This window comes from Equus caballus, chromosome 9, assembly GCF_041296265.1.
Source record: "Equus caballus isolate H_3958 breed thoroughbred chromosome 9, TB-T2T, whole genome shotgun sequence".
Classification (NCBI taxonomy): domain Eukaryota; kingdom Metazoa; phylum Chordata; class Mammalia; order Perissodactyla; family Equidae; genus Equus; species Equus caballus.
This window is the reverse complement of record NC_091692.1, coordinates 30,118,297-30,145,032: the sequence shown is the minus strand read 5'-3', so window position 1 is coordinate 30,145,032 and position 26,736 is coordinate 30,118,297. Positions and strand designations below refer to the sequence as shown.

General features: G+C 38.6%; 1 protein-coding gene across 6 annotated transcripts in view; it reads left to right on the top strand.

The window, feature by feature from the left end:
- The window catches only part of RGS20 (regulator of G protein signaling 20), a 65,667-nt gene that overhangs the window by 27,359 nt on the left and 11,572 nt on the right, over window positions 1-26,736 (top strand). For all 6 annotated transcript variants that reach the window (XM_014728018.3, XM_070222251.1, XM_014728017.3 and 3 more), the window contains exons 2-3: window positions 13,347-13,495; window positions 20,518-20,604. In XM_014728018.3, the coding sequence (XP_014583504.1) occupies window positions 13,350-13,495; window positions 20,518-20,604 (233 nt within the window). In that variant the 5' untranslated portion in view covers window positions 13,347-13,349. The remainder of the gene's footprint in view (window positions 1-13,346; window positions 13,496-20,517; window positions 20,605-26,736) is intronic.

Here is a 26,736-nt window from a genome sequence, read left to right as displayed (position 1 = left end):
AACACAACCATGCTGGCACCTTCATCTTGGATTCTTGATCGGTTCCAGTCCCAGATCTGTGAGAAATACATTTCTGTTATTTAAAAGCTACCCACCCAGTCTGCGGTATTTTGTTATAGCAGCCCTTGCAGACTAAGACAAAGTCCTAATCCTGGTACCTATAAATGTGACTTTACTTGAAAATAGGGTCTTTGCAGGTACAATCAAGTTAAGATGAGTTCATACTGGATTAGAGTGGGCCCTCAGTCCAATGAGTGGTATCCTTACAAAGAGAGAGTGAGCTTGGGACACAGACAGACACAGACGGAAGACGACCATGTGATGATGGAGGCAGAGTTAGCGGTTATGGTGCCACAAGTCAAAGAAGGCTAAGGATTTCTGGCAACTACCAGACATGAGTGGGCAAGGAAGGATTTTTCCCTAGAGACTTCAGAGGGATCCTGGCCCTGCTAACACCTTGATTTTGAACTTCTAGCCTCAAGAACTGTGAGACAATAAATTTCTGTTGTTTAAAGCCATCCAGTTTGTGGTAATTTCCTGTGGCAGCCTTAGGAAACTAAGATAGACATTAAGGTTTCCTCTTACATGGAAATGGAGGACATCCTTCTGGTTTCTAAGAAAAGCTGTGCGGGCATGGCTATTTTCATCACAACTGGATTCCGGCCCTATGACCTCCTGGCTTTACTGTCTCCCTTCTAAGTTCTTTGATAGCAACCCAATTTTATGTTCTTAGCCCTGACACTTTGCATCCACTTTGGATTCCACAAGTCTCCTTCTTTCTCCACTAAGACGCCTATTTTTTATCTCACCCCTTATTGATCTCTATTAATGTCCCTGCACCCAGAATCTAATGTGTGACCTTTGCCAACTTTTGCCTCTCTCCCATGCTAGATTTTCTCGTATTTCTTTACATACTTCACTAATTAAACAAGCTGGACTCAAGTGCAAACAAGTGATGAATTTCTTCTTCTACACCACCTTCAAACACTGTTGCATCTCCCTTCCTCTCCCTTTGATTCTGTCTTGGGCAGGTCCCGTAGCTTTCAGGTCAGTGTCAGTATTAGAACAGTTTCATTTTCTGTCATTCAAAATGCTCAGTCTAGTCTAAATCAGAACTGTAGTCTCATCCAATTCAGTTTCCCCTCACCCAGCTCAGGCCTCTTCAGAGATTCACCAGAGCGGCAGTCAGAAGGCAGAAAAGGATGTTATCTCTTTGTCACTTCTTCACTTTCTCTCCATTGGTTCCTCTGCTGCCTCAGCCACAGCAAAGTCAAGAACAAGGAAGTGTTTGTAAATCTGTCATGGGAGTTCAGAGACAACCTGGTCCCCGCTGAGAACCTCTGTCCTCCCATTATTTTCTTCGTATGAAACTCCTGTTAAATGTATATTGAAACTGATAATTCTGTACTCCCTCTTTTTCCTTTAAACAGCACTGTGGAGATAAAATTTACATACCATGAAATTCACTTGTTTCAAGTGAATAATCAATGGTTTTTAGTATATTTAAAGAGTTGTGTAAACATCACACTAATCTAATTTTAGGGCATTTTCATCAACACAAAGAAACCTTATTATACCCATTAGTAATTATTCTCCATTCTTTCCCCCTACTCCACAGCCCTAGGCAACCACTGCTCTACCTTCTGTCTCCCTAGATTTACTTATTCTGCACATTTCCTATAAATGGTGTTATACAACGTGCAGTCTTGTGTGTCTTCCTTCTTTCATATAGCATAATGTTTTCAAGATTTATTCCTGTGATAGCATATATCAGTACTTCATTCCTTTTTAAGAATTGATATCTAAATCACATACCATAAAATTCACCATTTTAAAGTGTTCAGTTTAGTGGTGTTTAGTATATTCACAAAATTGTGCAACAGTCACCACTATCTAAACCCAAAACCCTTTCATCACCTCAAAAAGAACCCCCAGGGGCTGGCTCAGTGGCACAGTGGTTAAGTTCGCACATTCTGCTTCAGCAGCCTGGGCTTCGCCAGTTTGGATCCTGGGTGTGGACATGGTACCACTTGGCACACCATGCTGTGGTAGGCGTCCCACATATAAAGTAGAGGAAGATGGGCATGGATGTTAGCTCACAGCCAGTCTTCCTCAGCAAAAAGAGGAAGATTAGCAGCAGATGTTAGCTCAGGGCTAATCTTCTTCATAAAAAGAGAAACCCCATACCTATTAGGCATCACTCCCTCCTTCCCCCTGCCCCTAACTCCTGGCAATCACTAGTCTACTTTCAGTCTTTATAGCATTACCTAATCTGAATATTTCTTACAAATGGGATCATACAACATGTAGCCTTTTGTGTCTAGCTTCATTCACTTCTTTTTTAATTTGAATACCCTTTATTTATTTCTTTTTCTTGTCCAATTGTCCTGGATGGAACCTCCAATACAATGTATTGAATGAAGTGGCAAGAGTAAACATTCTTTTCTTATTACTAATCTCAGAGGAAGAGCCATCAGTCTTTCAGTATTTAGTATGGTGTTAGCTACAGGTGTTTTGCAGATGCCCTTGATCAAGTTGAAGAAGCTTCCTTCCATTTTTATTTTGTTGAATGTTTTTATCATTAAATATGTTGGATTTTGTTGAATGTTTTTTCTGTGTCTCTTGAGAGGATCATATGATTTTTGTCCTTTATTCTATTAATATGGTTATTACATTGTTTGATTTTTTTATATTAAACTAACCTGGCGATCTTGGGATAACTTCCATTTGGTGATGGGACTCTTTTTACATGTTGCTGTGTTCAGTTTGCTAGTATTTTGTTGAATATTTTTGCAACTGTGTTCGTAGGAGATGATTTTGATATCTTTACTTGGTTTTGGTATCAGAGTAATGCCGGCCTCATAGAATGAGTTGCAAAGTATTACCTTCTCTTCTATTTTTTGGGAAAGTTTGTGAAGAATTTGTATTAATTCTTCTTTAAGTGTTTTGTAGTATTCATCAGTGAAACCATCTCAATCTGGGCTTTTCTTTGTGAGATTCTTTTATATTATTATTAATTCAATGTCTTTAAATTTTTCTTTTCTTCTTCAGTCAGTTTTGGTAGTTTGTGTCTTTCTAGGAATTTTTCCATTTCATCTAAGTTTTCTAATTTCTTAGTATATTGTTGGTCATAGTGTTCCCTTATAATTATTTTTATTTCTCTAAGAGCAGTAGTAATACCACCTCTTTGTTTCCTGTTTGTTTAGTTTCCACATGTTTTGAATTTCCCAAATATCTTTCATTCTGATTTCTAAATTAATTCCGTTGTTGTTGGGAAGCATACTTTGTATAATATTAGTCATTTAAAATCTATTGAGGCTGCTTTATGGCCTAGCATATGATCTGTTCTGGAGAATATTCCATGTGTAGTTGAGAAGAATGTATATTCCACTGATGTAGGATGGAGTACTCTATAGATGTCTAGTTATGTCTAGTTAGATTATAGTACAAACATGCATCGCTTAATGATGGGGATACATTCTGAGAAATGCATCGTTAGGTGATTTTGTCATTGGATAAACATCATAAAGTATACTTACACAAACCTAGATCGTATAGCCTACCACACACCTAGGCTCTATAGTACTTATCTTATAGGACCACTGCTGTATTTGCAGTCCCTCGTTGACTGAAACATCGTTATGCAGTGCGTGACTGTATTTTCATGTCCTCTGTATCCTTGTTGATCTTCTACCTAGTTGTTCTATCCATTATTGAAAGTGGGGCATTGAATTCCACTACTATTGTTGTTCAATTGTCAATTCTGTCAATTTTTGCTTCATGTATTTTGGGGCTGAATTGTTAGATATATATATATATTTGAAGTTGTTATATCTTCCTAAGAGATTGATCCTTTTATCATTATGAAATGTCCCCTCTTCATCTCTAGTAGCATTTTGTGTTTAAGTGTATTTTGTTTTCTGTTAGCATAGCCACTCGAGCTGTCGTATGGTTGCTCTTTGGCACATCTCTCATTTTCCCATCCTTTTACTTTCAATCTATTTGTATTTTTGAATTTAAAGTGTCTCCTATAGACAGTATATAGTTGTTGTTTTTGTCAAAGATATTACATTTTTATACACTATAAGTACAATACAATTTTATAGATATTCTTTTTTGTGATTGGCCTTTAAATCAGTTAAGAGAAAAAAATAAGTATGTAATCATACTGTCTTTTATCATCACCTACATAATTACCTTTACTGGAGCATGTGTGTGTGTGTGTGTGAATTATTATCTGCTGTCACTTCCTTTCAAACTGAAGAACTTACTTTAGTGTCTCTGATAAGGCAAGCCTGCTTGCAACAAATTTGCTCAGTTTTTGCTTATCTGGGAATATATTTTGCCTTCAGTTTTTAAAGATAGCTTTTTGGGATATATGAATCTGTTGACAGTTTTTGTCTTTTGGCACTTTGAATATGTTATCCCACTGCTTCCTGGTCTCTGTTGTTTATGATGAGAAGTCAGCTGTTAAACTTACTGCAATTTACTTGTTTGTGATGAGTCATTTTTCTCTTGCTACTTTAGGATTTTCTCTTTATCTTTGGCTTTCAGCATTTAACTTTGTGATGTGTCTCAGTGCGGATCTCTGATCTTATCCTGCTTGAAGTTGATTGTTATGTAGATTAATGTTTTTCATCAAATTTGGGAAGTTTATAGCCATTGTGTCTTCAAATATTTTTTTCTGTCCTTGTGCAAAAACGTATTATAGTAAGTTTGAGACTGCTATCCTAGAATCTTTCCAGTCCTGCTGGCAATATTTGCTCTTGGCTGGCGACTGGGAATTGACTCTCAAAGTGTTTTCAATCAACAGTTAATTCATAGCGATCATTCAACGTGCCTAGAATGTTTGTGCAAACAGTATGTTTTATGCTGAATACCTGCTTTCCTTCTGGAAGTCTGGAGTTTTGGTATGTGCCGGCCAGAAGGTGCCTATGTGACCAGCCCCCCAACAAAAATCTTGGGTATTGAATCTCTAATGGACTAACTGGGCAGAAACATCACAGACATGTTGCTGCATTTTTGTTGCTGGAAAGTGTGCTCTGTGTGATTCCTCATGAGAAGGAGAAAGCTGAGGGAAGCCTGCACATGGATTTCTCAGTCTCCACTTCTGTCTTTTTCCCTTGCTGATTCTGTTCTGTGTGGGCTGGCCGCTTTTGTTCTTATTGCTACTAGTGTCATGGAGTTACCAGCCCATTCTTAAATGCTTGCCACTAAAATCTCCAATGTTTCTGACAGTGCCCTTAGGCAGGAACTCTTCCGTGCTCCAACCAAAATAAAGTTAGTACCCTGTGGAGCGCTCTGTCTTGAAGGTCTGCCCGGCCCCTGGGAAGAACCTTGGAACCACTGCACCAGAGCTGGGGCCGGGGATTGCAGCCTGCTTCTCCTGCAGTTACACTCCAGCTCTACAAGCAAGCTTGGAGGTGAGGTGGGGTGGAAGCCCCAGGTCTTCTCAGCTTGCTCCTCCCATTGTAGAATCTTTGCCCTGCAAGCAAGCTTGAGCTTCGACCCTACAAATGGGGACTGGGCGGGAGGAGTGAGACCTAGTCTTCTTGGCTATGGTCACATGGAATAGAGGTTCTGCAACACAGAGCTAGGGCGGAATGAGAGAGGCTGTTGCTGCTACCCTCCTGGGGTAAAACTAGAGCCCGACATTGGAAACTGAGGGGAGAGGACACTGGTGTCTTCTCGGCTACACCAACCAAGAGTACAGTTTCTAGCACACAGAGCTGAGCATGGGGAGGATGGGAGCTGGTCATGGCTCAAATGCCACCGACTCTTACTAACATTAGGTAGATTTTCTTGGATACATGTTTCTCCATTTGCTGCATGTAATTTTACCTACGTTATATGTAAGTCAATTTCCCAAGACTTTTTGTAACTTTTTATTTAAAACTCCAGAGATTTTTTTTTTATACCAGTTAAATATTTGCTAGGGAGAGGGTCTGAGTGCCTCACATAGCGGTTCTGGAGGTCTCACCCCTCCCTGTTTCTTTATCTCTTAGTCTCTCTGCATAAAATTCTAAATTAATCCTTCAGTACTATTTTCTAATTTCCTTGAAACTTTCTACTTGGTACTTTCTGCTATCCATCTTTTCTTATTTTATTGTATTTATTTTATTTTTTTAAAGATTTTTTTTTATTTTATTCCTTTTTCTCCCCAAAGTCCCCCAGTACATAGTTGTATATTCTTTGTTGTGGGTCCTTCTAGTTGTGGCATGTGGGACGCTGCCTCAGCGTGGTTTGATGAGCAGTGCCATGTCCACGCCCAGGATTCGAACCAACGAAACACTGGGCCGCCTGCAGCAGAGCCGCGCGCGAACTTAACCACTCGGCCACGGGGCCAGACCCTATTTTTTTTTTTTTTATTTTTTAAAGATTGGCACCTAAGCTAACAACTGTTACCAATCTTCTTTTTTGTTTTTTTTCCTGCTTTTTCTCCCCAAATCCCCGCAGTACATAGTTGTATATTTTAGTTGTAGGTCCTTCTAGTTGTGGCATGTAGGATGCCGCCTCAGCATGGCCTGACCAGCCGTGCCATGTCCGTGCCCAGGATCCGAACCGGCCAAACCCTGGGCTGCTGAAGTGGAGCACGTGAACTTAACCACTCGGCCATGGGGCTGGCCCCTATGCATCTGTTCTTATTTCATTTTTATCTGGTTTTGTTTCCTAATTTTTTTCTCTTTTAATGGAAATGATTTCTTCATTGTTTCTTTGATCGCTTTAACATTTATTTTTCATCTTCTTCCATACGATTAAATTCATATTCCAATGGGCAACTTTGATGACTATCTTTCTTAGCCTTATATTTCTAAGTGTGTTTTGGATTTTGGTTTACATGTTCATTTTGAAGGAATTGGGTTTTTTTCTTTTTGATGATTTGTCTGTCTTTCTTGTTTTCAACTATCTGTTATGAAACACTAAGATTTTCTCCAGTGGACATGTGAGCATCCTACTGAGAACCAGATATGATGGCAATTCAGAATTTCTGCCCCATGGGATACTGCGATTATGCCAGATTTGATCTCAGCGCCGGCAGTTCTGGCTCATTCCTGACTGTGAGGGTGTCTGCATCCTCCCTCTGTCCCATAACTAGGCCTCCAGCTTTCTGAAGCCCAGCAGAGGGCAGCCACAGTTGTTGTTTCTTTTACAGCTTCTTTCATAAGAAAGACAAGACTCCTTTCTGTTTGTAAAGCAGTGAACACATCTCCAGTCCCCATTTTTCCTGGAGCAATTTTAGTCACTTTCACCTTCCAGACTAATGTTGCCTCTGTCTGTTTCTTGGCCCCAGAGCCAAGCAGGCCACTGCTTCTACTCTGCCCCTTCACTGACATGTCCATTTCCTGTCTGGTTTTCAGATATACTTATCTTGCTTTTCAGCTCCCCCATTTCTTTTTGGATTGTTCTTATCATTGCTTTTGTTTGGAATGGAGGGAGTGATCAAAGTGGGAACTCATTGCCCCAGCTTGACTAGAGTCCCAAGACTTCCAGAATTTGAATTCAAACACTTCAGTCTTTAGTGTCTTTAGTTCCTCTGGAACGTTCACAGTAGCTTTCGGGATATCTCTCTGGAGAGTGATGAGTGGAATGGATCAACAAGACACAGGAGCAGGAGCAGAGTTTGGATCAGGTAATGGTGAAGCCTGTGGCAGGGTTCACAAGGGCAAGGGCAAGAAAATGAATCATAAGCTGGATTCTAGGCAGGCTAACGAAATAAGGAAGTTAAAACTAGGCAAGATGTTTCAAGTCAGTGTCTAAAGCAGGTAACGGAGGTAGTACTGAGAAGTACTTTGAGCAGCACTTTGCTCTGACAGACATCTTGTTATCCAGAAGCACTCATTATCTACCTAGCAGTAATGCCCAAAGGCCAAGGTTTGTTAAAGAAAAAGTAACTCAGAGGCTGTATAAGTAGATTTGGGATTTGGGTCACCTCCAGGGAAATCTGTCCTTTCAAATTTCCTCTTATTCTGATTTAACTCTTTCAGGACCCAAAACTGTCCCCTGATGGTAGGATCATGTTTCTAAGGGTTGCTGAGGATGGTTTTGAATTTATGTCCTTTAGGTTCTTGGTTCTCCCTCATTGGGATCTTGTCTATGATTCTTTACCCTGTGGAACAGGAACTCAGGTCTTTGGCCTTAAGAGATAAGACTTTTTTTTACACGATACTTGATGTTTCATCATGGTCCCAATGTGTAATTCAATAATAGCCATTTTCAGAATTTAGAAACTATAATGAAAATAAGCAGCTATTAATGGAATCCAACCATCAAGTTTAAGTTTACCAGAAAATAAGAAATAACTTCTCTGAGCTAATTATGGTTAGGTTAAATTTTTTTCTAACTACTTATTGTTTTTGATTCCAAATTAGTAAAAGATTGTGATAAGATTAAGAGTTTGCCTTTGCCTTTACTTGAAATTTGAAAGAGTTCTCTTAACTGCTGTGTTCCTAGGGATTTGAAAAAGCCATGTTTGAGTAGGATTATCTCTTGGTTAAGATCTGAATATTTAATGAACTGCCAAGCTGTATTAGCCCCATTTCCTCAGGCTGCTTTTAGAATGCCATAAATTAAGGAAAAAAGCATCTGAATTCACTGACATTGGTTTTACATTCCTTTAACTTCTGAGTCTCAGGACCCTCAAGCAAAGGCAGCCAGTTACTGGGGCATGATGCGTGTGACGTGCTTGAGTCGTCCCAACAGGCACTAAAACAGTGCCCAGCAGTCTATGCCAGACAGACCAAAAGAGGAATAGAAAAGCAATGTTAAAGAAGCACTGATTTCATGGTATTTGGAAAGAACAAATGGAAATGAAATGTGTACGTAGTTCTCCCTCAGATGTGATGAAGGCAAAGGAAAAGACGCATGAAGCTAGTTTGGCTAGTCAGATTATATATCAATGTCTGAAAGGACTAGCTGAATGAACATATGTGCTCATGGCCTATTTTTAAAGTCTTGTAAATAGGTAGCATTCATTTAATATATGTTGTCAGGCTTCATACTAATTAGCTATTATATTAAAAAATTAATTCTCTACAAATATTTAGTGACATTAAATATGCAACTCTCCCATAAGCAAGTACATATTTATCTCTCAAACAAGCATGGAGTTATTTAAAGCATCTCATTCTGACAATCAGAAAATGACTGATAATAATAACTTCCAGTAAATCTGAAAATTAGATGAAATGTCGATGGATTTTTTTTCAGGAAGTGAAAATTGCCATATTGACTCAAAGAGAGGAAGAAACTATGAAGAGAACAGAAATCAAAGAAGAAATTGAAAACATAGTCAACAAACCACTCCTAAAAGCTTCCAGTAATTTTGCAGGCAAATTCTACAAATCTTCAGGGAAAAAATAATTCTCTTATAAAGATAGATTTAAAAAAACTCCTTATAAAATATTGCCAAATCAATTTCAGTGGTATAATAGAAGAATAATCATATTTTGTACCCAACGAGGGTTTACTTAGTAAGGTAAGGGTGATTCAACATTAAGAAATGCATTAACATAATTCACTTCATTAACTACTGAAAGGAGGAAATTCATATGATCATCTCAATAGATTTTTTTAATATGATAGAATTCAACATTTTAAAAGCTTTATCAAGGAAAATTTTCAAACATACATAAATGTAGAGGATAGTATAACAAACCTCACGTGTTCATGACACAACTTCAAGTATCAACATTTTGCTTATCTTTAATATTCATGTTTTATTAACACTTCTAGCTTCATCTCAGGCTCTCCTATTTCACCACGACTCAGCAGGGCATGAGTATTCATGACCACTCTCGCCACTAAACGCTCCAGCATCCAGTAATTGAGTGAAAACCATGCCTATTAATTTAGAATTCTTGGAATGAGAGATGATAGGTTATTAGCAAATTTGTTGGAATAGCATGTATTTCTGTACACATGTTCATTCAAAGCTTAAAATGACTTAAGATGCCGAAATACAGAACCATGTGTAAGAATTCCAAGAAACTAAACAAGAAGTTCTAATGATATACAGAGGAAAAATTAAATGGGTTATGAGACCAGGTGAAACTCTACAAAGAGGAATTGAGACATAGAACATTGAAAAAAGAAATGAGGCACTTATAAATTAGGAAAATGGTTAAGAACCCAGGACTAATCCAATAGAAATACCAAAAGAACATAATCATCAGGCATTGCTCAATGTGGAAAAACATCTGTAGAAATGTGTTACAACCGTATACAGTGCAGCAAATTTTAATACAGTCTCAGCAACATGCACTTCTTATTTTGTCTGATAAAAGACTTACATGTTCAAAACAGACAGTGTCTGACATATGTAATCTTTTCAGCAATGATCAAAAAGGTGTTATGTCCGTCAGTAGGTGCAGGGTAAGCAAATTGTGGTGCATCTATACAATGGAACACTGCTAGGAAATAAAAAGGAAAGAACGATTGATACACACAACAATTGCAGAATAATTATGCTGAGTGAAGGCAGCCAGACAAAAAAGAGTGTATATTGTATGATTCCATTTGTGCAAAATTCTGAAAAATGCAAATTAACATATAGCGGGAGAAAGTGGGTCAGTGACTGTCCGGGGCAGGCAGGAGCAGGAGGGAGGGGAAGACAGGGGCTTCCCAAGGGGTGTGAGGGAACTTTTGAGGTTGATGATGTGGTCTGGATTGTGGTGGTAGTATCAAGGGTATATACATTTCAAAACTTACCAAATGGTACCCTTCAAACACGTGTCGTTCACTGTATGTCCGATAGGCCTCCGTAAAGCTGTTTTCAAAAGTGTGTGAGAACAGACTTTGATGGAGTTTGCCTCTGATAGCTGAAGGCTGTATTTAGTCCTGAGCAACCTTAGGATATTCTCTAAGAGTTTGCTCACTGAATCCTTAAGATTCTTCCAGGTATTTACAAAGAAATAGGTGTATACAAACAAATAAAATACGTTAACTAATATCATAGGCTGGCACAACTTATTTTATACTATGTAAATAGAATAAAGCTTGCTTAACTCGGTAAAGTTACCTTCTCCCAGAAACCTCCAACACATGTCACACATATGGGCAAAGTATTAACAATCTCATTGAAGTCATGAAGAAGGCAAAGGTGCCTAATATTCTTACTGCTTTTCAATATTTACTGAACTGCCCAGCCAATGAAATAAGACCAAGGAGGGGAAAGATGTTTATAGCTTGGAAAAGTACAGAAAGTCAGCAGACAAGAGTGATTATTATTAGACAGTATGGTCATCAAACTAGAAAACCCAAGAGAAACAGCAAGAAGACTTCTAGAAGTAATAAGAGAATTCAGTAGAAAGGCCAGATATAGTATCCTTAGGTTTCCTATACTCTGAAGTAACTATTTAGAAACATGGTGGGGGAGGGGGAGTTTACAACAGCAGCAAAAATTGATCTATAAAATATTCAGGAATAAGCCTACCAAAAACATGTAAGACCTGTTGGAGGAAAACTCTTAAACTATACATGAGAGAAGATTAAATGAATAAATAATTCATGTACTGATTGGGAAGACCTATTCTTGCAAAGATGTTGAAATAGTCCCCTGAAACCTGTTGACATTACCACGTCACAATCCTTCCTTCTTTTGAGAAGCAATTGGGGTTTTTTTTTAATGAGGCAAGTTGCATCAACATCTCTTAGAAAATAACAGTTCCCTGGAACGTCTTTAGCTCAAAGCATCTTTGTTTGCGGATTGTACTGTCTTGTTCTTGCCCCTCAGTGTCCTGAATGAAGTAAACCGTCCCCAGTCTCTGTCTCCATTGAAATGCTGCAGATGTGTTGAGAAGGAGATGCCCAGAGGAGCCCAGAGTTTCTCCCCCAGGGGCGTTAAAGGGGTCTGTCTCCCAGTGGTGCGCATAAAACGTGGCCGTGAGTTGGGCAGGTGTCTCTACCTCCACCCCTTTGACCAGGTGAACCGCCCCAGCTCAGGAGGCCTGGACTGCTCAGGTGGTGTCAACAGGGGTTGTGAGTGTCATTTTGGCTGTGGATGAAGGGACAGTAAAACCCTTTGATGGGTCTCCCTTGCTATCCTGGAAGTTACGTCTGGTATAATTACAGCAAAAGAGCTACTCCAGAGGAGTCATTCCTGATTAGGCAGATACTAAAACAGATGTCATTTGTCATAAATATTTCTTATAAATTCAGTATGGGCCTAATCAAAATCCCACCATGGGTTGGCAAGCTGATTCCAAAATTCAATAGGAAGAAAAAACAGGCAAGAACAGCCAAAAATAATTGTTTTTAATTCATGAAGAGAACTTGACCTACCCAATATGAAAACATATAATAAAACTATAATAATTAAAACAAAGTCCAATAGCATATAAGAATTGGTAATAGTAGGAAGAGAGAAATCTAATGTTGGAATAGACTAACAAATCCAGAATTTACTTCCAAAGTCTTATTTAAGGTTCTTTAATGTGGCTTTGATATTTTTTGCTTTTACTCCACCAACAATTCAACAATAGTATCAAAAGCAAAAGTGGGCTCAGCAATTTCTCATTTCTTCTGCTGCTTTCATGCTTCTCTCCTTCAGCCGTTCTTGTAGTCCTCAGAGAAAGAAGAGGGTCAGAGGCATGGACCTTGTTTCTGATGGCTTGATCTCCACTGAGGTAGGCCAGGACAACTGTCTTTGCAAACGGCAGGACAGGTCTGGCCAGGCCACAGGCCACAGTCCCGCCTCACGTCCTGGGAATAATTGAGCAATACTACATACCAGGCTGAGTTCTGAGTGTTTTGCACATACTTGAGTTGAGTGACTTCTTCAAGGTCTGGCAGCTAGTAAGGATTTGATCTGTCGTTGGGCCTCAGAACTGGGCAGCCTCCCAGGACTTCTTGACATTTCCTCCTACTGCTCTGTTAGCATGCCTGACCTTTTTGGCATGGCTTCCCCGTGCATCTGTGTGCTGGCCTTGTGGACAGCTGTAATTCAGCTGTTACCTATAGCTGCTACCCATTGGTTCAGCCCAGAGGGAACTCTGGAGCTGGGAAATGCCCCTGTTGTAGCCCTTACTGCACCATCTTAAATGTATGTGATGTCTGTGTTTGTCTGTCTCCTTTACTAAACCGCTAGCACCTGGGGGCAGGGACCCTCCTTCTGTCATTTTATTCCTGGAATTTATCATAGTGCTTAGCAGATGCTAAACATTAAATAAATATTTGATAAATTAATGGATTCTAAGATTCAAAGCACCAAATTTTACGGGAATTAGCAGGAATGACCTGGGTTTAGTCACATTGCATCTTCACAATGATCCAAACAACTGACTCTCTGCGCTTCTTTTGTGGTAACTCTGGCCCCCTCCCCCCGCCCCCTTTGACTTTGCCTGTTGCAGCCAATGGGATCTGAACGGATGGAGATGCGGAAGCGGCAGATGTCTGCAGCCCAGGAGACACCGGGCTCCACCGTAGGCCAGCACGGAGTGGGGAACCGAGGGTCCAATGCTTGCTGCTTCTGCTGGTGCTGCTGTTGTAGCTGTTCTTGGTAAGGCTGGGGGCTTTTTTATTAATTGCGCTCCTGATTGGGAAATGGCACCCCTGAAGAGTGCCAGTTTATGATTAATTCAGTAAGTGTTTTTTAAACAACTGCTATGTGCCTGACACTGATTTGGGTTCTGTGAACGACAACAACCAAAAAACAAGAAGAGGCTTCACCCCAGCCCTTGAAGGATGCGTATTCCAAGCCCTGAAATCAGGCTCATGTATGTTAACAACTACAGAGCAGTCTAAGGCAGTTGATGACCGAATATTAACATTTGAGCAGAAATAATGCCCGGATGGTTGGAAAGGCATGAGCTCAAGGTTCTCTAGTTGGTGACAAAGGCTTTGGGAAGGAGCTGGAATTTAAGATAGGTCTTAAAGGAATAGGGTTATGAAGTAGAGAGAGCTGGGATTTTATCTTCTGCTGCTGCTGTTTTATTAATTTTGCTTTTTAATAATGAAAAATGTCAAAATATTTTCTTAACAGAGAGAAAAATCTAAAAACATAGGCTAACTTACTAGTAGAGGAAGAGACACAGTCACTGCTTTAAAAAAAGAGATGTACAACCTGAATGGAAAGCATCCTTGACTGTTTGAGTCACTGTTAAAGGTCTGGAGAAATGTATATGATTTACACCTAGAAATCGTAGGAACATGAGATTGCATTTCTGGAATCTTGGATGTGAAAAGTGCTTGGTGCCAGCAAAATGTGTGCATAACTTTAGGCAATTAAATTATTGTAAATTTGTGTCAGCTTGACTACAAGTTGTACCAAGACCTTGCTATCCAGTGGAGAAGAAAAACTGATATTGGGACTGATCAAGAACAGTGACATTAGGACTGACAGGGAGCTGGAGGCTGAAAATGAAATGTCTGGGAAAGTTTGGTCTGCTCCTGCTTGACTTGGGCCAGTGTTAATTTCCCAGAAGTTCCAGTCTGGTGGTGGGGCCCAGCAATATGACACTCCAAGCACTAACGGAATCGTGATTCTGGGTGGTCTGTTCTTTCAGGGTAGAGCCCCAGACAGCAAGTAGGAATATGGGGGAAATGGGGCTGGCAACAGCTAAGCAGTCTGGCATTGAAGGTAAGACTTCGTTCAGCCCCTCGAAGGAACCTAGAGGACTCCAGAAACCAGAGGAGAGGCACATGTTGGCACACCTTACACATGTGGGTGTCCAGGACCCACCCTAGATGGGGAGGACACCCAACAATGGTGAAGAAACTATGTTTAGGACGCTTTCCCACTCTTTCACTCTGCTAATCATCTCAGTGAGATGATTAGAGGTGATCATCTGAGATGTGCAATGGTGAGACTCCGAGCTGGTGTGTACCCCCCTCCCCGCCTTCTCTGCTGCCTTGGGAAGGCACAATGTATGGGACTGATGGTGGTGGCTGATCCCAGAGCAGGCTCCTCCTACTAGCACCAACTAGGACAAATAAAATATAAATCTATACCTAGACATCATGATGATAGCCACCACTTACGCAGCACATATTATGTGTATATATAAAAGACAATAGAGCAATGCCCACAAAATACTGGAGCAAAGCGACTAAAAACAGAGTCAAACTATAATTCAGGAGTTAGGTGAAAAAAGACATTTTCAGACATACAAAGGCCAAGAGAATTAACTACCTTCAGACTCTCCCTAAAAGAACTAAGAAAGGGTATACTTCAGGAAAAAAAGTGAACCCAGAGTATAGTCGTAGGAAACAAGTAACAATGACAGACACAAGTGGGAATCAAATATGGCTATAAAACAAGGTATTTAATTTCAAAGCTGTAAACAAATAATCCCATGTTAATGATGGATAAATCAAACAACTTCAGACTTCCTTAGAAAAAACTGTAACATTTCCTTTCAAAATTAATGGTATTCATGATTGGTCCAGAAATACTACATACAGGCTCCACATTAATGGAAGACAGCAAAATAAATATAGAAAACTTTATCAGCATAGGACAAAGCTGGCATCAGCAAAGAGAGAATGAACTGTTCTATAAATACCAGGATATTAGGGTGACCAGCTCATCCCAGTTGCCTGAGACTTCCTTGATTTTAGCATTGAAAACCCATATCCCAGAAAACCCTCAAGTCCCAGGCAAACCGGGAAGATTGCTCACCCTACCTAGTATCCAAATCCATAAAGATGGGTTTATATTCCTATATTGCACCATATGTAAAAATCAATCCCCCCACCAAAAAAAAGATCAGTTGCAGATGGCTTATAGGCCTGATGTGAATAGCCAGGAAGAAAATACAAGATAATATCTTTATTATCTTGGTGTTGGGAAGAATTACTTTTAAAAATAAAAGCAAAATCTATAAAAGGAAAAGATTCTTATATTTCACTACATTAAAATATAAAAATGGGTTCAACAAGAGAGGTAAAAACATATGTCCACACAAAGACTTGCGCTTGGATATTCTTAGCAGCATGATTCAGAGTAGCCAAAAAGTAGAAATAAGCCAAGTGTCCATCAACTGATACAATGGAATATTATTCCACCATAAAAAGGAATGATATATTGATACTGGTAAAGCCTGGATGAACCTTGAAGGCATTATGTTACGTGAAAGAAGCCAAATACAAAAGACCACATATTTTACAATTCCGTTTATGTGAACTGTACAGAATAAGTAAATCCACAGAGACGGAGAGTAGAACAGTGGTTGCCGAGGGCTGGGGAAACGGGAGTGACTGCTAATGTGTGCAGAGTCTCTTTCTGGAGTGATGACATGTTCTAAAATCAGGGTGATGGCTGCACAACTGTATAAACATACTAAAAACCATTGATTTGTATCATTTAAATTTCTGAGTTGTATGATGCGTGAATTATATCTTAATAAAGCTGTTTGAAAAATGTGTGTTCAACAAGAGACATCAGAAATGAAATGAAAAACTAAAACATATTGGGAGAAGATAGTTACAATGCATTTAACAAAAAATTCAAATCTAGAATATACAAAGAACTTTAGGAGATTAATAGGAAAATAATGACGAAAAGAAAAGTAAGCAAATGAAATGAAACAGAAAAGATAATCCACTTGAGCTCCTACTAACAAGGATCCAATATAAGAAAGTTAAATACATACCCTTCTAAATCTAACACTTTTCCCTAGAAAAACCTCTCACACATCTGCAAAGGGAGACATGGATGAGAAACTAAGAAAAACTGAAAATGTCTGTGAAGTTCATGAACAGAAGAATGGATAAATACATTGTAGTATGTGATACAATGTAACACCATATACAGCACTTAAATTCATGTGCTAGCGAAAAAAAGCAAATTGTAAAGCAATGCATATTGTATAATAACATCTACAGAGTTTGAAAATATGTTTGGATTTATAGATTTATACATATATAGAGAGTGTAGCTTAACTATGAATGGTAATGATAAACAACAATTAAGGCCCATTGTTATCTCAGGGGTAGAGGGGGGAAAGATGAGATGGAAAACAAGTCCAAGCACACAGCAAACTTCAACTGTTTCAATATTTAATTTCCTAGACTTTTTTTTCTCAACATGCTTTTGAGATTTATCCATGTTGATAATACATAGTAAAGTCGGTTTTCAACAAAGGTAAATGGCAACATGTTTTCTAAGCCCTTGTATTATCTTTCTCAAAATTCTGCTTCATGTCCTTCTGAAATTCCATTTTGTGAAAGAAGTCATGCAAATTCTTGATCTCTTAAAAATAAACTGATTTTTTTCCTTTCTAGAAGGTTGAAGAATTTTTCCTCTTTGTAACTCAAAAACTTACCAAAATATGTCTAATCATGGGTATTCTTTTACTGAATAGTTCTAGAACATAGTGAGCAACCATTTTGGCTTCTATTGACATTTTTTTTTTTTTTTTTTTGTGAGGAAGACTGGCCCTAAGCTAACATCTGTTGCCAATCCTCCTCTTTTTGCTTGAGGAAGATTGTCGCTGAGCTAACATCTGTGCCAGTCTTCCTCTACTTCATGTGGGTTGCTACCACAGCATGGCTTAACAAGCAGGGCTAGGTCTCTGCCCAGGATGTGAAGCCCCGAAGCCTGGGCCGCCGAAGCAGAGCGAGCAAACTTAACCACTACACTACGAGGCTGGCCCCTCTATTGCCATTTTCTTGTTCTAGTATAACAATAACAATAAACTCAGGTTAAAACAAATTGACAGAAAATATGTTCTTCACTTTTTCAAGAACACATTGTCTCCTTAAGAAATATTCCTACTTTTAAAAGAACAAGACATGGAAAAAATGTCAAAGCTTAAATAAATATTGCATTATTTAGTCACAATGTAACTTCCAGTTGTCTTAGGAATCTTGTGTCAAATTCCTCCTTTCTTTTTAGTAATGTTTTCTGCTTACAAAAGCAGCTTAGGACATCAGGCATTATTCATGCTCCTACAGAGAGAATACCACCCAAGTGCCTCTCAAGTGTGTTTTTGTTTTGTTCTTGTTTTAAGAAACCATTATTTACTGAAACTTTTTAGCTCTGGCATCATGAAAGCAGTAAGTCAAAAGAGTTCCTGCATGTCTAATGACTGCATTTAAAGAAAAATAGAACTACACACACAGTTACTAAAAATTCATAAGCAGATGTGCTGAAAATAGGCTGAAACACTTTTATAAAATGGTGTAGATTATTAAGGAAAGATATCATAAAGGGAATAGAAAAGATAATACAGTAGCAGTAGTAAGATAAAGCAAACTCAAATAAAGATAAAAATCCATTTTGATATTAATAGGAAACTGAAAGCATTCCTGCTAAAGTCAAGAACAAGGCAGGATGTCCATTATCTCCACTCGTAACACTGTATTTTAGGTGTTATTCAATGCAGTTAGACAAGAGAAAACAACCTGAGGCCTAAGCACTGGAAAAGAAGAGGAAAAACTCCCTATTTGCAGATAATATGAGAGTAGTACACCTGGAAACCCCAGAGAATTGTTGCTACACTGATGCAAACACAAAAGAATTCAGTGAAGAAGAAAGATATAAAATTAACGTAAAAAATAATAGCCTTCAGAATGTAAAGAACTCTTACAATTCAAAAATAAAAAGACAGATAAGCCAATTTAAAAATGGGCAAAGGATCTGAATAAACATGTCTCCAAAGAAGATGTACAAATAGCCAATAAACACATGAAAAGATGCTCAATGTCATTAGCCATTAGCAAAATGCAAATCAAAATCACAATATGATATTACTTCATACCTGCTTAAATGGCCAGAACAAAAACGACAGAGGATAACAAATGTTGGCAAGGAAATGGAGAAATAAGTTCCTCCAGCATTGCTAGTGGGAATGTAAAATAGTGCAACTGCTTTGGAAAACACTTTGGGACTTCCTGAAAATTTTAAAAATATAGTTACTATATGACAGCATTTGCACTCCTAGGTATCTACCCAAGAGAAATAAGAACTGACGTGAACACAAAAACTTGTATGTGGCTATTCCTAGTCAAATTATTCACAATAGCCAAAAACTGCAAACAGGCTAAATGTCCATCAACTGATGAATGGATAACAACATGTGGTATAGCCATACAATGAAATATTACTCAGCCACAAAAAGGAATGAAGTACTGATACATGCTACAACATGGTGAACCTTAAAAACATTATGCCACGTGAAAGAAGCCACAAAAGACCACATATTGTATAATTCTGAATAGGCAAATCCACAGAGACAGGAAGTAGATTAGTGTATGTCTAGGGCTAGTGGAGGTGGGAGATAGGAGGTAAGGAGGAGTGACTACTAACCGGTATGGGGCTTCTTTGGGGGGTGATGAAAATGTTCTGAAATTAGGTAGTAGTAATGGTGGTACAGCCTGGTGATTATGCTAAGAACCACGGGATTGAATACTTTAAGTGGGTAACTTTATGATATATAAATGATAGCTCAATAATGCTATTAAGAAAGTAACAGCCTTCGTGTGTATAAATAATAACCAGTTAGAAGATGAGATGTAAGTGAAAATTCCATTTACAATAACAACAAAAATATTTGGAATAAATTTACAATGAAATGTACAAAGTGTATATAAGCAAATTTGAACTCTCTTGAAAGATACAATACAGTCGTGAGCTTCCTAGTGATGTTTCTGTCAATGACAGACCGTATCTATGACAGTGGTCCCATAAGATTAGTACCATAGAGCCTATGTGTGTGGTAGGCTAGTCCATCAAGGATTGCACAGCACACACTACGATGTCCACACAGTGATGAAATAGCCTAACAACACATTCTTCAGAACATACCCCCATAGTTAAGGGATGCATGGCTGTAGTAGATTTTGATTGTACTCTTTCACAGTTTTCTCTAATACTTTTGTATGTGTCCCTACAAATTTATAAAACTTCCATTTCAACTGGAAACGAAGTCTGGAGAATGTATACTTTTTTTCAAGGTGCAGGATATGAAATGAAAACCCAAAACATTATGATAATCTTACTTTTTTACTACTTTCTAATGGATGTATATTCATGAAAAGAATTATTATTCCAGGGCTGGCCCTGTGGCTGAGTGGTTAAGTTCATGCACTCCACTTTGGTGGCCCAGTGTTTTGCTGGTTCGGATGCTGGGTGCAGACATGGCACCGCTTGTCAGGCCACCCTGAGGTGGCGTCTCACATGCCACAACTAGAAGGACGCACAACTAACAATATGCAACTATGTACTGGGGAATTTGGGGGGGGGAAAGCAGAAAAAAGAAAAAAGATTGGCAACAGTTGTTAGCTCAGGTGCCAATCTTTAAAAAAAGAAAAGATTATTCTTCTAATTGTAATTGAATAATAATTTTAACTCTCCCTCAATTAGTGTAGACCACAATATTATAAATACAATTTATTTTGCTAATACTTCATTGTCCTGCTTTTGGTTTTCTTAAGAAAACCTTTAATCAGGGTCATTTTTTTCAAGAAAAAGAAGAAATTCTACTTCGTAATCTGTAGTTCTCTTTAAAATATTTCTAAAAAGTCTTTCCTTGCTACAGAATGATCTCAACTGACATGTAAACGTCTTGTCTCGTGCAGTCTCACTGTTAGAAACCAAGAAGAACAGAGACCCATGAGGGCTTCCCATGAGCTCGGAAGAGAAGACCTTCCAACCTGTGAAGAAAGGTAATCTCTCATATGGGTTAGCTCACTAAATGGACAGAAATGGCAACGTTATTAGTTTGACTTTTTTTGCATTATATGTTTCAACAGAACACACAGTTTCTCCAAATGCACTTTAATAATATCAAATCATAACAGCCATCACATTTTCACCCTAAAGAATTCCTTTTAGTTCATTGGGTGACAGGGAGAAAACTTAGTTCCATTATAATCCCATCCCTGCATATCATAAATAAAAATCGATGCTTCTTGACAAAACGTATGACATTGTTTTGTTTTTACATGATATGCTTTTACAATAAAAGACCATAATGAAACACATGTTCGGTTTTCAAGAAAGTTTTAAAAGTCCATGTTTTTCTTAATTATAAACTTATACTTTAGCTAATGTATTATTTTTTATTTTTATTTATTTATTTTTTTTAGGAATATTAGCCCTGAGCTAACTGCTGCCAATCCTCCTCTTTTTGCTGAGAAAGACTGGCCCTGAGCTAACATCCATGCCCATCTTCCTCTACTTTGTTTATTTATTTATTTCTTTTATTTTTTATTGAGTTAATGATAGCTTACAATCTTGTGAAATTTCAGTTGTATATTATTGTCTGTCAGTCGTGTTGTAGGTGCACCCCTTCACCCTTTGTGCCCACCCTCCACCCCACCTTTCCCCTGGTAGCCACTAATCTGTTCTCTTTGTCTACATTTTTAAATTCCTCATATGAGTGGAGTCATACAGAGATTGTCCTTCTCTATCTGGCTTATTTCACTTAACATAATTCCCTCAAGGTCCATCCATGTTGTTGTGAATGGGACAATTTTGTTCTTTTTTATGGCTGAGTAGTATTCCATTGTATATATATACCACATCTTCTTTATCCAATCATCTGTTGATGGGCACTTAGGTTGCTTCCACGTCTTGGCTATTGTAAATAATGCTGCAATGAACATAGAGGTGCATGGGACTTTTGGAATTGCTGATTTCAGGTTCTTTGGATAGATACCCAGTAGTGGGATAGCTGGATCATATAGGCACATGAAAAGATGTTGATCATCACTGTGCATCAGGGAAATGCAAACCCAAACTACACTAATATAGAGAAAGGGTGGAGCAAAATGGTGGGGTGAGCTGACCCAGGATTCTCTCCCCTCCAAAATACAACAAAGGATTGGAAAAACTGAATTTCAGAGAATAAATCTAATGCCAACACATTAGAGACCTACAATACCAAGAAGGCGGAGATCATAAACCTTGCTCACAGCCTCGGAGGCACTGGAACGGGTAGGAGAGAACATCGCTTCCTCCCCTAGAGTCTGCGATCACTGCGGCACGGGTTGGGAAGGAGCTGGGGAGGCACCGCATGACTAGGGGATCATCCAGGACTCCTGCCACTGGTTCAGTGGAAACCCACTGACGGGGGAAAGCTTCCGTGTGCAGGGACCCCATAAACCCAGGGCCTCGGGAGACCAGAGAACAGAACTGATCTGAATCCAGATCGGTGAATGAGAATAGCAGCCCCTCCCTCACAGAAAAGCGCACTGGGCACCACCATCTTGCCCAAAGGCGGAGAGCTCAGAACACGTGGCTCTCGACCCCCCGTCTAGTGGCGACAGGCTTTAACTGCAACCGAATTCTACCGCCATGCGAAAAAACCGCTCCTCTACCATCCAGCAATTTATAAAAGCCCCAGACCAGAAGGAAAACAATAAAAACATAGAATTAAGTCCTGAGGACTTGGAATTAGGTAAACTAAGTGATAATGAGTTCAGAGCAGCTATAATCAAAAAACTCAATGAGGTAGAGAGAAAGATAGAAAAACAAGCCAATGAGTTCTGGAGTTACTTCACAAAAGAGATTCAAATCATAAAGAAGAATCAAACAGAATTACTTGAGATGAAAAACACAATGGACCAGATAAAACAGAATACGGATTCCCTGAATGGCTGTGTAGACACCATAGAAGAGAAAATTAACATAATTGAAGATAGACAGGCTGAATGGCTCCAGACAGAGGAAGAAAGAGAACTAAAAATTTTTAAAAAAGAGGAAAATCTCCAAGTGATAGTGGATTCAATGAGGAGTAAGAACTTAGAGATCATAGGAATTCCTGAGAACATGGAAAAGGAAAATGGAGCAGAAAGTGTGCTTAACGAAATTATTGACGAGAACTTCCCAAATCTAGGAATTGACGGAGAAATGTGTGTAGAGGAAGCTTTCAGATCTCCTAGATTTGTCAATGTAAAAAGACCTACCGCAAGGCACATAGTAGTACAATTGGCAAGAAGGAAAGATAAAGAAAGAATACTCAGGGAAGTAAGAAAAAAGAAGAGAATAACCTATAAAGGAGCCCCTATCAGACTTTCAGCAGATTTCTCTACAGAAACCTTACAAGCTAGGAGAGAATGGAGTGACATATTCAAAGCTTTAAAAGATAAAAATCTTCAGCCAAGAATACTCTGTCCAGCAAGAATTTCCTTCAGATATGAGGGAGAAATTAAATCTTTTCCAGACAAACAAAAGTTAAGGGAATTTGTAACTAAAAGCCCTCCACTACAAGAAATCCTCAAGAAGGCTCTCATACCTGAAAAAAGAAAAAAGGGAGAAAGAGGTCACAATCCACAGACTAGGGAGACCGATGGATAGAACCAAAACAGGATAGCAAATATTCAACTATAGCATTAGGGTAAAAATAAGGAAACTACCAAAACAAGGACGATCTTAGCACCCTAACTACAAATTCATAACACAAGTTAGAATAAGAAATGAAAATAATAATTTAGGAGGGGAAGAGCAAAGGGTCTAAATCAGTATTGGCCAAGTAAGTAAGAGACCAGCAGAGAATAGACTATATTATACACGAGATTCTAAATACAAACTTCAGGGTAGACACTAAAATAAAATACAGAACAGAGTCACAAATCATAAATAAGGAAAAATCTAAGAAACCCAGCATAAGAAATTGCAGTATTAAATGGGTAGGCTAAAGCACACAGGAAAAGAAATGCAGGAAAACAAGATAATGAGCGACAGATTGACAGCATTAAGTCCACATGCATCAATAATCACTCTCAATGTGAATGGATTGAACTCTCCAATAAAAAGACACAGAGTGGCAAAATGGATTAAAGAACAAGATCCAACAATTTGTTGCCTCCAAGAAACACACCTCAGCCCCAAGGACAAACACAGGCTCAGGGTGAAGGGGTGGAGGACAATACTTCAAGCTAATAGCAAGGAAAAAAAGGCAGGTGTTGCAATTCTTATATCAGACAAAGTGGATTTTAAAATAAGACAGGGATAGAGAGACACAGAGGGACAATATATAATGATCAAAGGGACACTTCATCAAGAAGAAATAACGCTTATAAATATCTATGCACCCAACACAGGAGCACCAAGATTCATAAAGCAACTATTAACAGACCTAAAGGAAGATGTTAAAAACAACACAATAATAGTAGGGGACCTCAACACCCCACTCACATCAATGGACAGATCATCCAGGCAGAAAATCAACAAGGAAATAGTGGAGCTGAATGAAAAACTAAAACAATTGGACTTAATAGACATATATAGATCACTCCACCCTGAAGGAGCTGAATACACATTCTTCTCAAGTGCACATGGAACATTCTCAAGGATAGACCGTATGTTGGGAAACAAGGCAAGCCTCTACAAATTGAAAAAAATTGAAATAATAACAAGCATCTTCTCCGATCATAATGCTATAGGGCTAGAAATTCATTACAAGAAAAAAGCTGAGAAAGGCACAAAGATGTGGAGACTAAACAACACACTACTGAACAAGCAATGGATCATTGAAGAAATTAAAGAAGAAATAAAAGATACCGGAAACAAATGAAAATGATAGCATGCCATACCAACTCATATGGGATACAGCAAAAGCTGTATTAAGAGGAAAATTCATCGCAATACAGGCATATCTTAACAAACAAGAAAAATCCCAAATAAGCAACCTTAAACTCCACCTAACTGAACTAGAGAAAAAAGAACAAATGAAGCCCAAAGTCAGCAGAAGGAGAGAAATAATAAAAATCAGAGCAGAAATAAATATTATTGAAATGAAAAAGGCAGTAGAAAGGATCAATGAGACAAAGAGCTGGTTTTTTGAGAAGATAAATAAAATTGACAAACCCCTAGCCAGACTTACAAAGAAAAAAAGAGAGAAAGCTCAAATAAACAAAATCAGAAATGAAAGAGGAGAAATAACAACAGACTCTGCAGAAACACAACGGATGATAAGAGAATACTATGAAAAACTGTATGCCAACAGAATGGATAACCTAGAGGAAATGGATAAATTCTTGGACTCCTACAATCTCCCAAAGCTCACTCAAGAAGAGGCAGACAATTTGAGCAGACCAATCACAAGGAAAGAGATTGAGACAGCAATCAAAAACATCCCAAAGAATAAAACCCCAGGACCAGATGGCTTTCCTGGGGAATTCTACCAAACTTTCAGAGAGGATTTAATACCTATCCTTTTCAAGCTATTCCAAAAAATTAGGGAAGATGGAACACTTCCTAACACATTCTATGAGGCCAACATCATGCTGATACCAAAACCTGACAAGGACACCACGAGAAAAGAGAACTACAGGCCAATATCACTGATGAACATAGATGCAAAAATTCTAAACAAAATTTTGGCAACCAGAATTCAGCAATTCATCAAAAGAATCATACATCAGGATCAGGTGGGATTCATACCAGGGACACAGGGATGGTTCAACATCCGCAAATCAATCAATGTGATACACCACATCAACAAACTGAGGAATAAAAACCACATCATCATCTCAAATAGATGCAGAGAAGGCATTTGACAAGATCCAACAGCCATTTATGATAAAAACTCTGAACAAAATGGGCTTAGAAGGAAACTACCTCAACATAATAAAGGCCATATATGACAAACCCATAGCCAACATCATACTCAATGGGCAAAAACTGAACGCCATCCCCCTGAAAACAGGAACAAGACAAGGATGCCCTCTATCACCACTCTTATTCAGCATAGTACTGGAGGTCCTGGCCAAGCAATCAGGCAAGAAAAAGGAATAAAAGGAATCCAAATAGGGAGGGAAGAAGTGAAACTCTTGCTGTTTGCAGATGACATGATCTCATATACAGAAAACCCCAAAGAATCCACTGGAAAACTGTTAGAAGTAATCAACAACTACAGCAAAGTTGCAGGGTACAAAATCAATTTGCATAAGTCAGTAGCATTTCTCTACTCCAATAACGAACTAACAGAAAAAGAACTCAAGAACACAATACCATTCACAATCGCAACAAAAAGAATAAAATACCTTTGGGTAAATTTAGCTAAGAAGTGAAGGACCTATATAATGAAAATTACAAGGCCTTTCTGAGAGAATTGGATGACTACATAAGGAGATGGAAAGACATTCCATGTACATGGATTGGAAGAATAAACATAATTAAAATGTCCGTTCTACCTAAAGCAATCTACAGATTCAACACCATCCCAATCAGAATCCCAATGACATTCTTTACAGAAATAGAACAAAGAATCCTAAAATTCATATGGGGCAACAAAAGACCCCGAATTTCTAAAGCAATCCTGAGAAAAAAGAACAAAACGGGAGGCATCACAGTCCCTGACTTCAAAACATACTACAAAGCTACAGTAATCAAAACAGCATGGTACTGGTACAAAAACAGGTGCACAGATCAATGGAACAGAATTGAAAGCCCAGAAATAAAACCACACATCTATGGACAGCTTATCTTCGACAAAGGAACTGAGGGCATACAATGGAGAAAAGAAAGTCTTTTCAACAAATGGTGCTGGGCAAACTGGAAAGCCACATGTAAAAGAATGAAAATTGACCATTCTTTTTCACCATTCACCAAAATAAACTCAAAATGGATCAAAGACCTAAAGGTGAGACCTGAAACCATAAGGCTTCTAGAAGAAAACGTAGGCAGTACACTCTTTGACATCAGTATTAAAAGGATCTCTTTGGACACAATGCCTTCTCAGAGAAGGGAAACAATAGAAAGAATAAACAAATGGGACTTCATCAGACTAAAGAGCTTCTTCAAGGCAAATGAAAACAGGATTGAAAACAAAAAAACAACCCACTAACTGG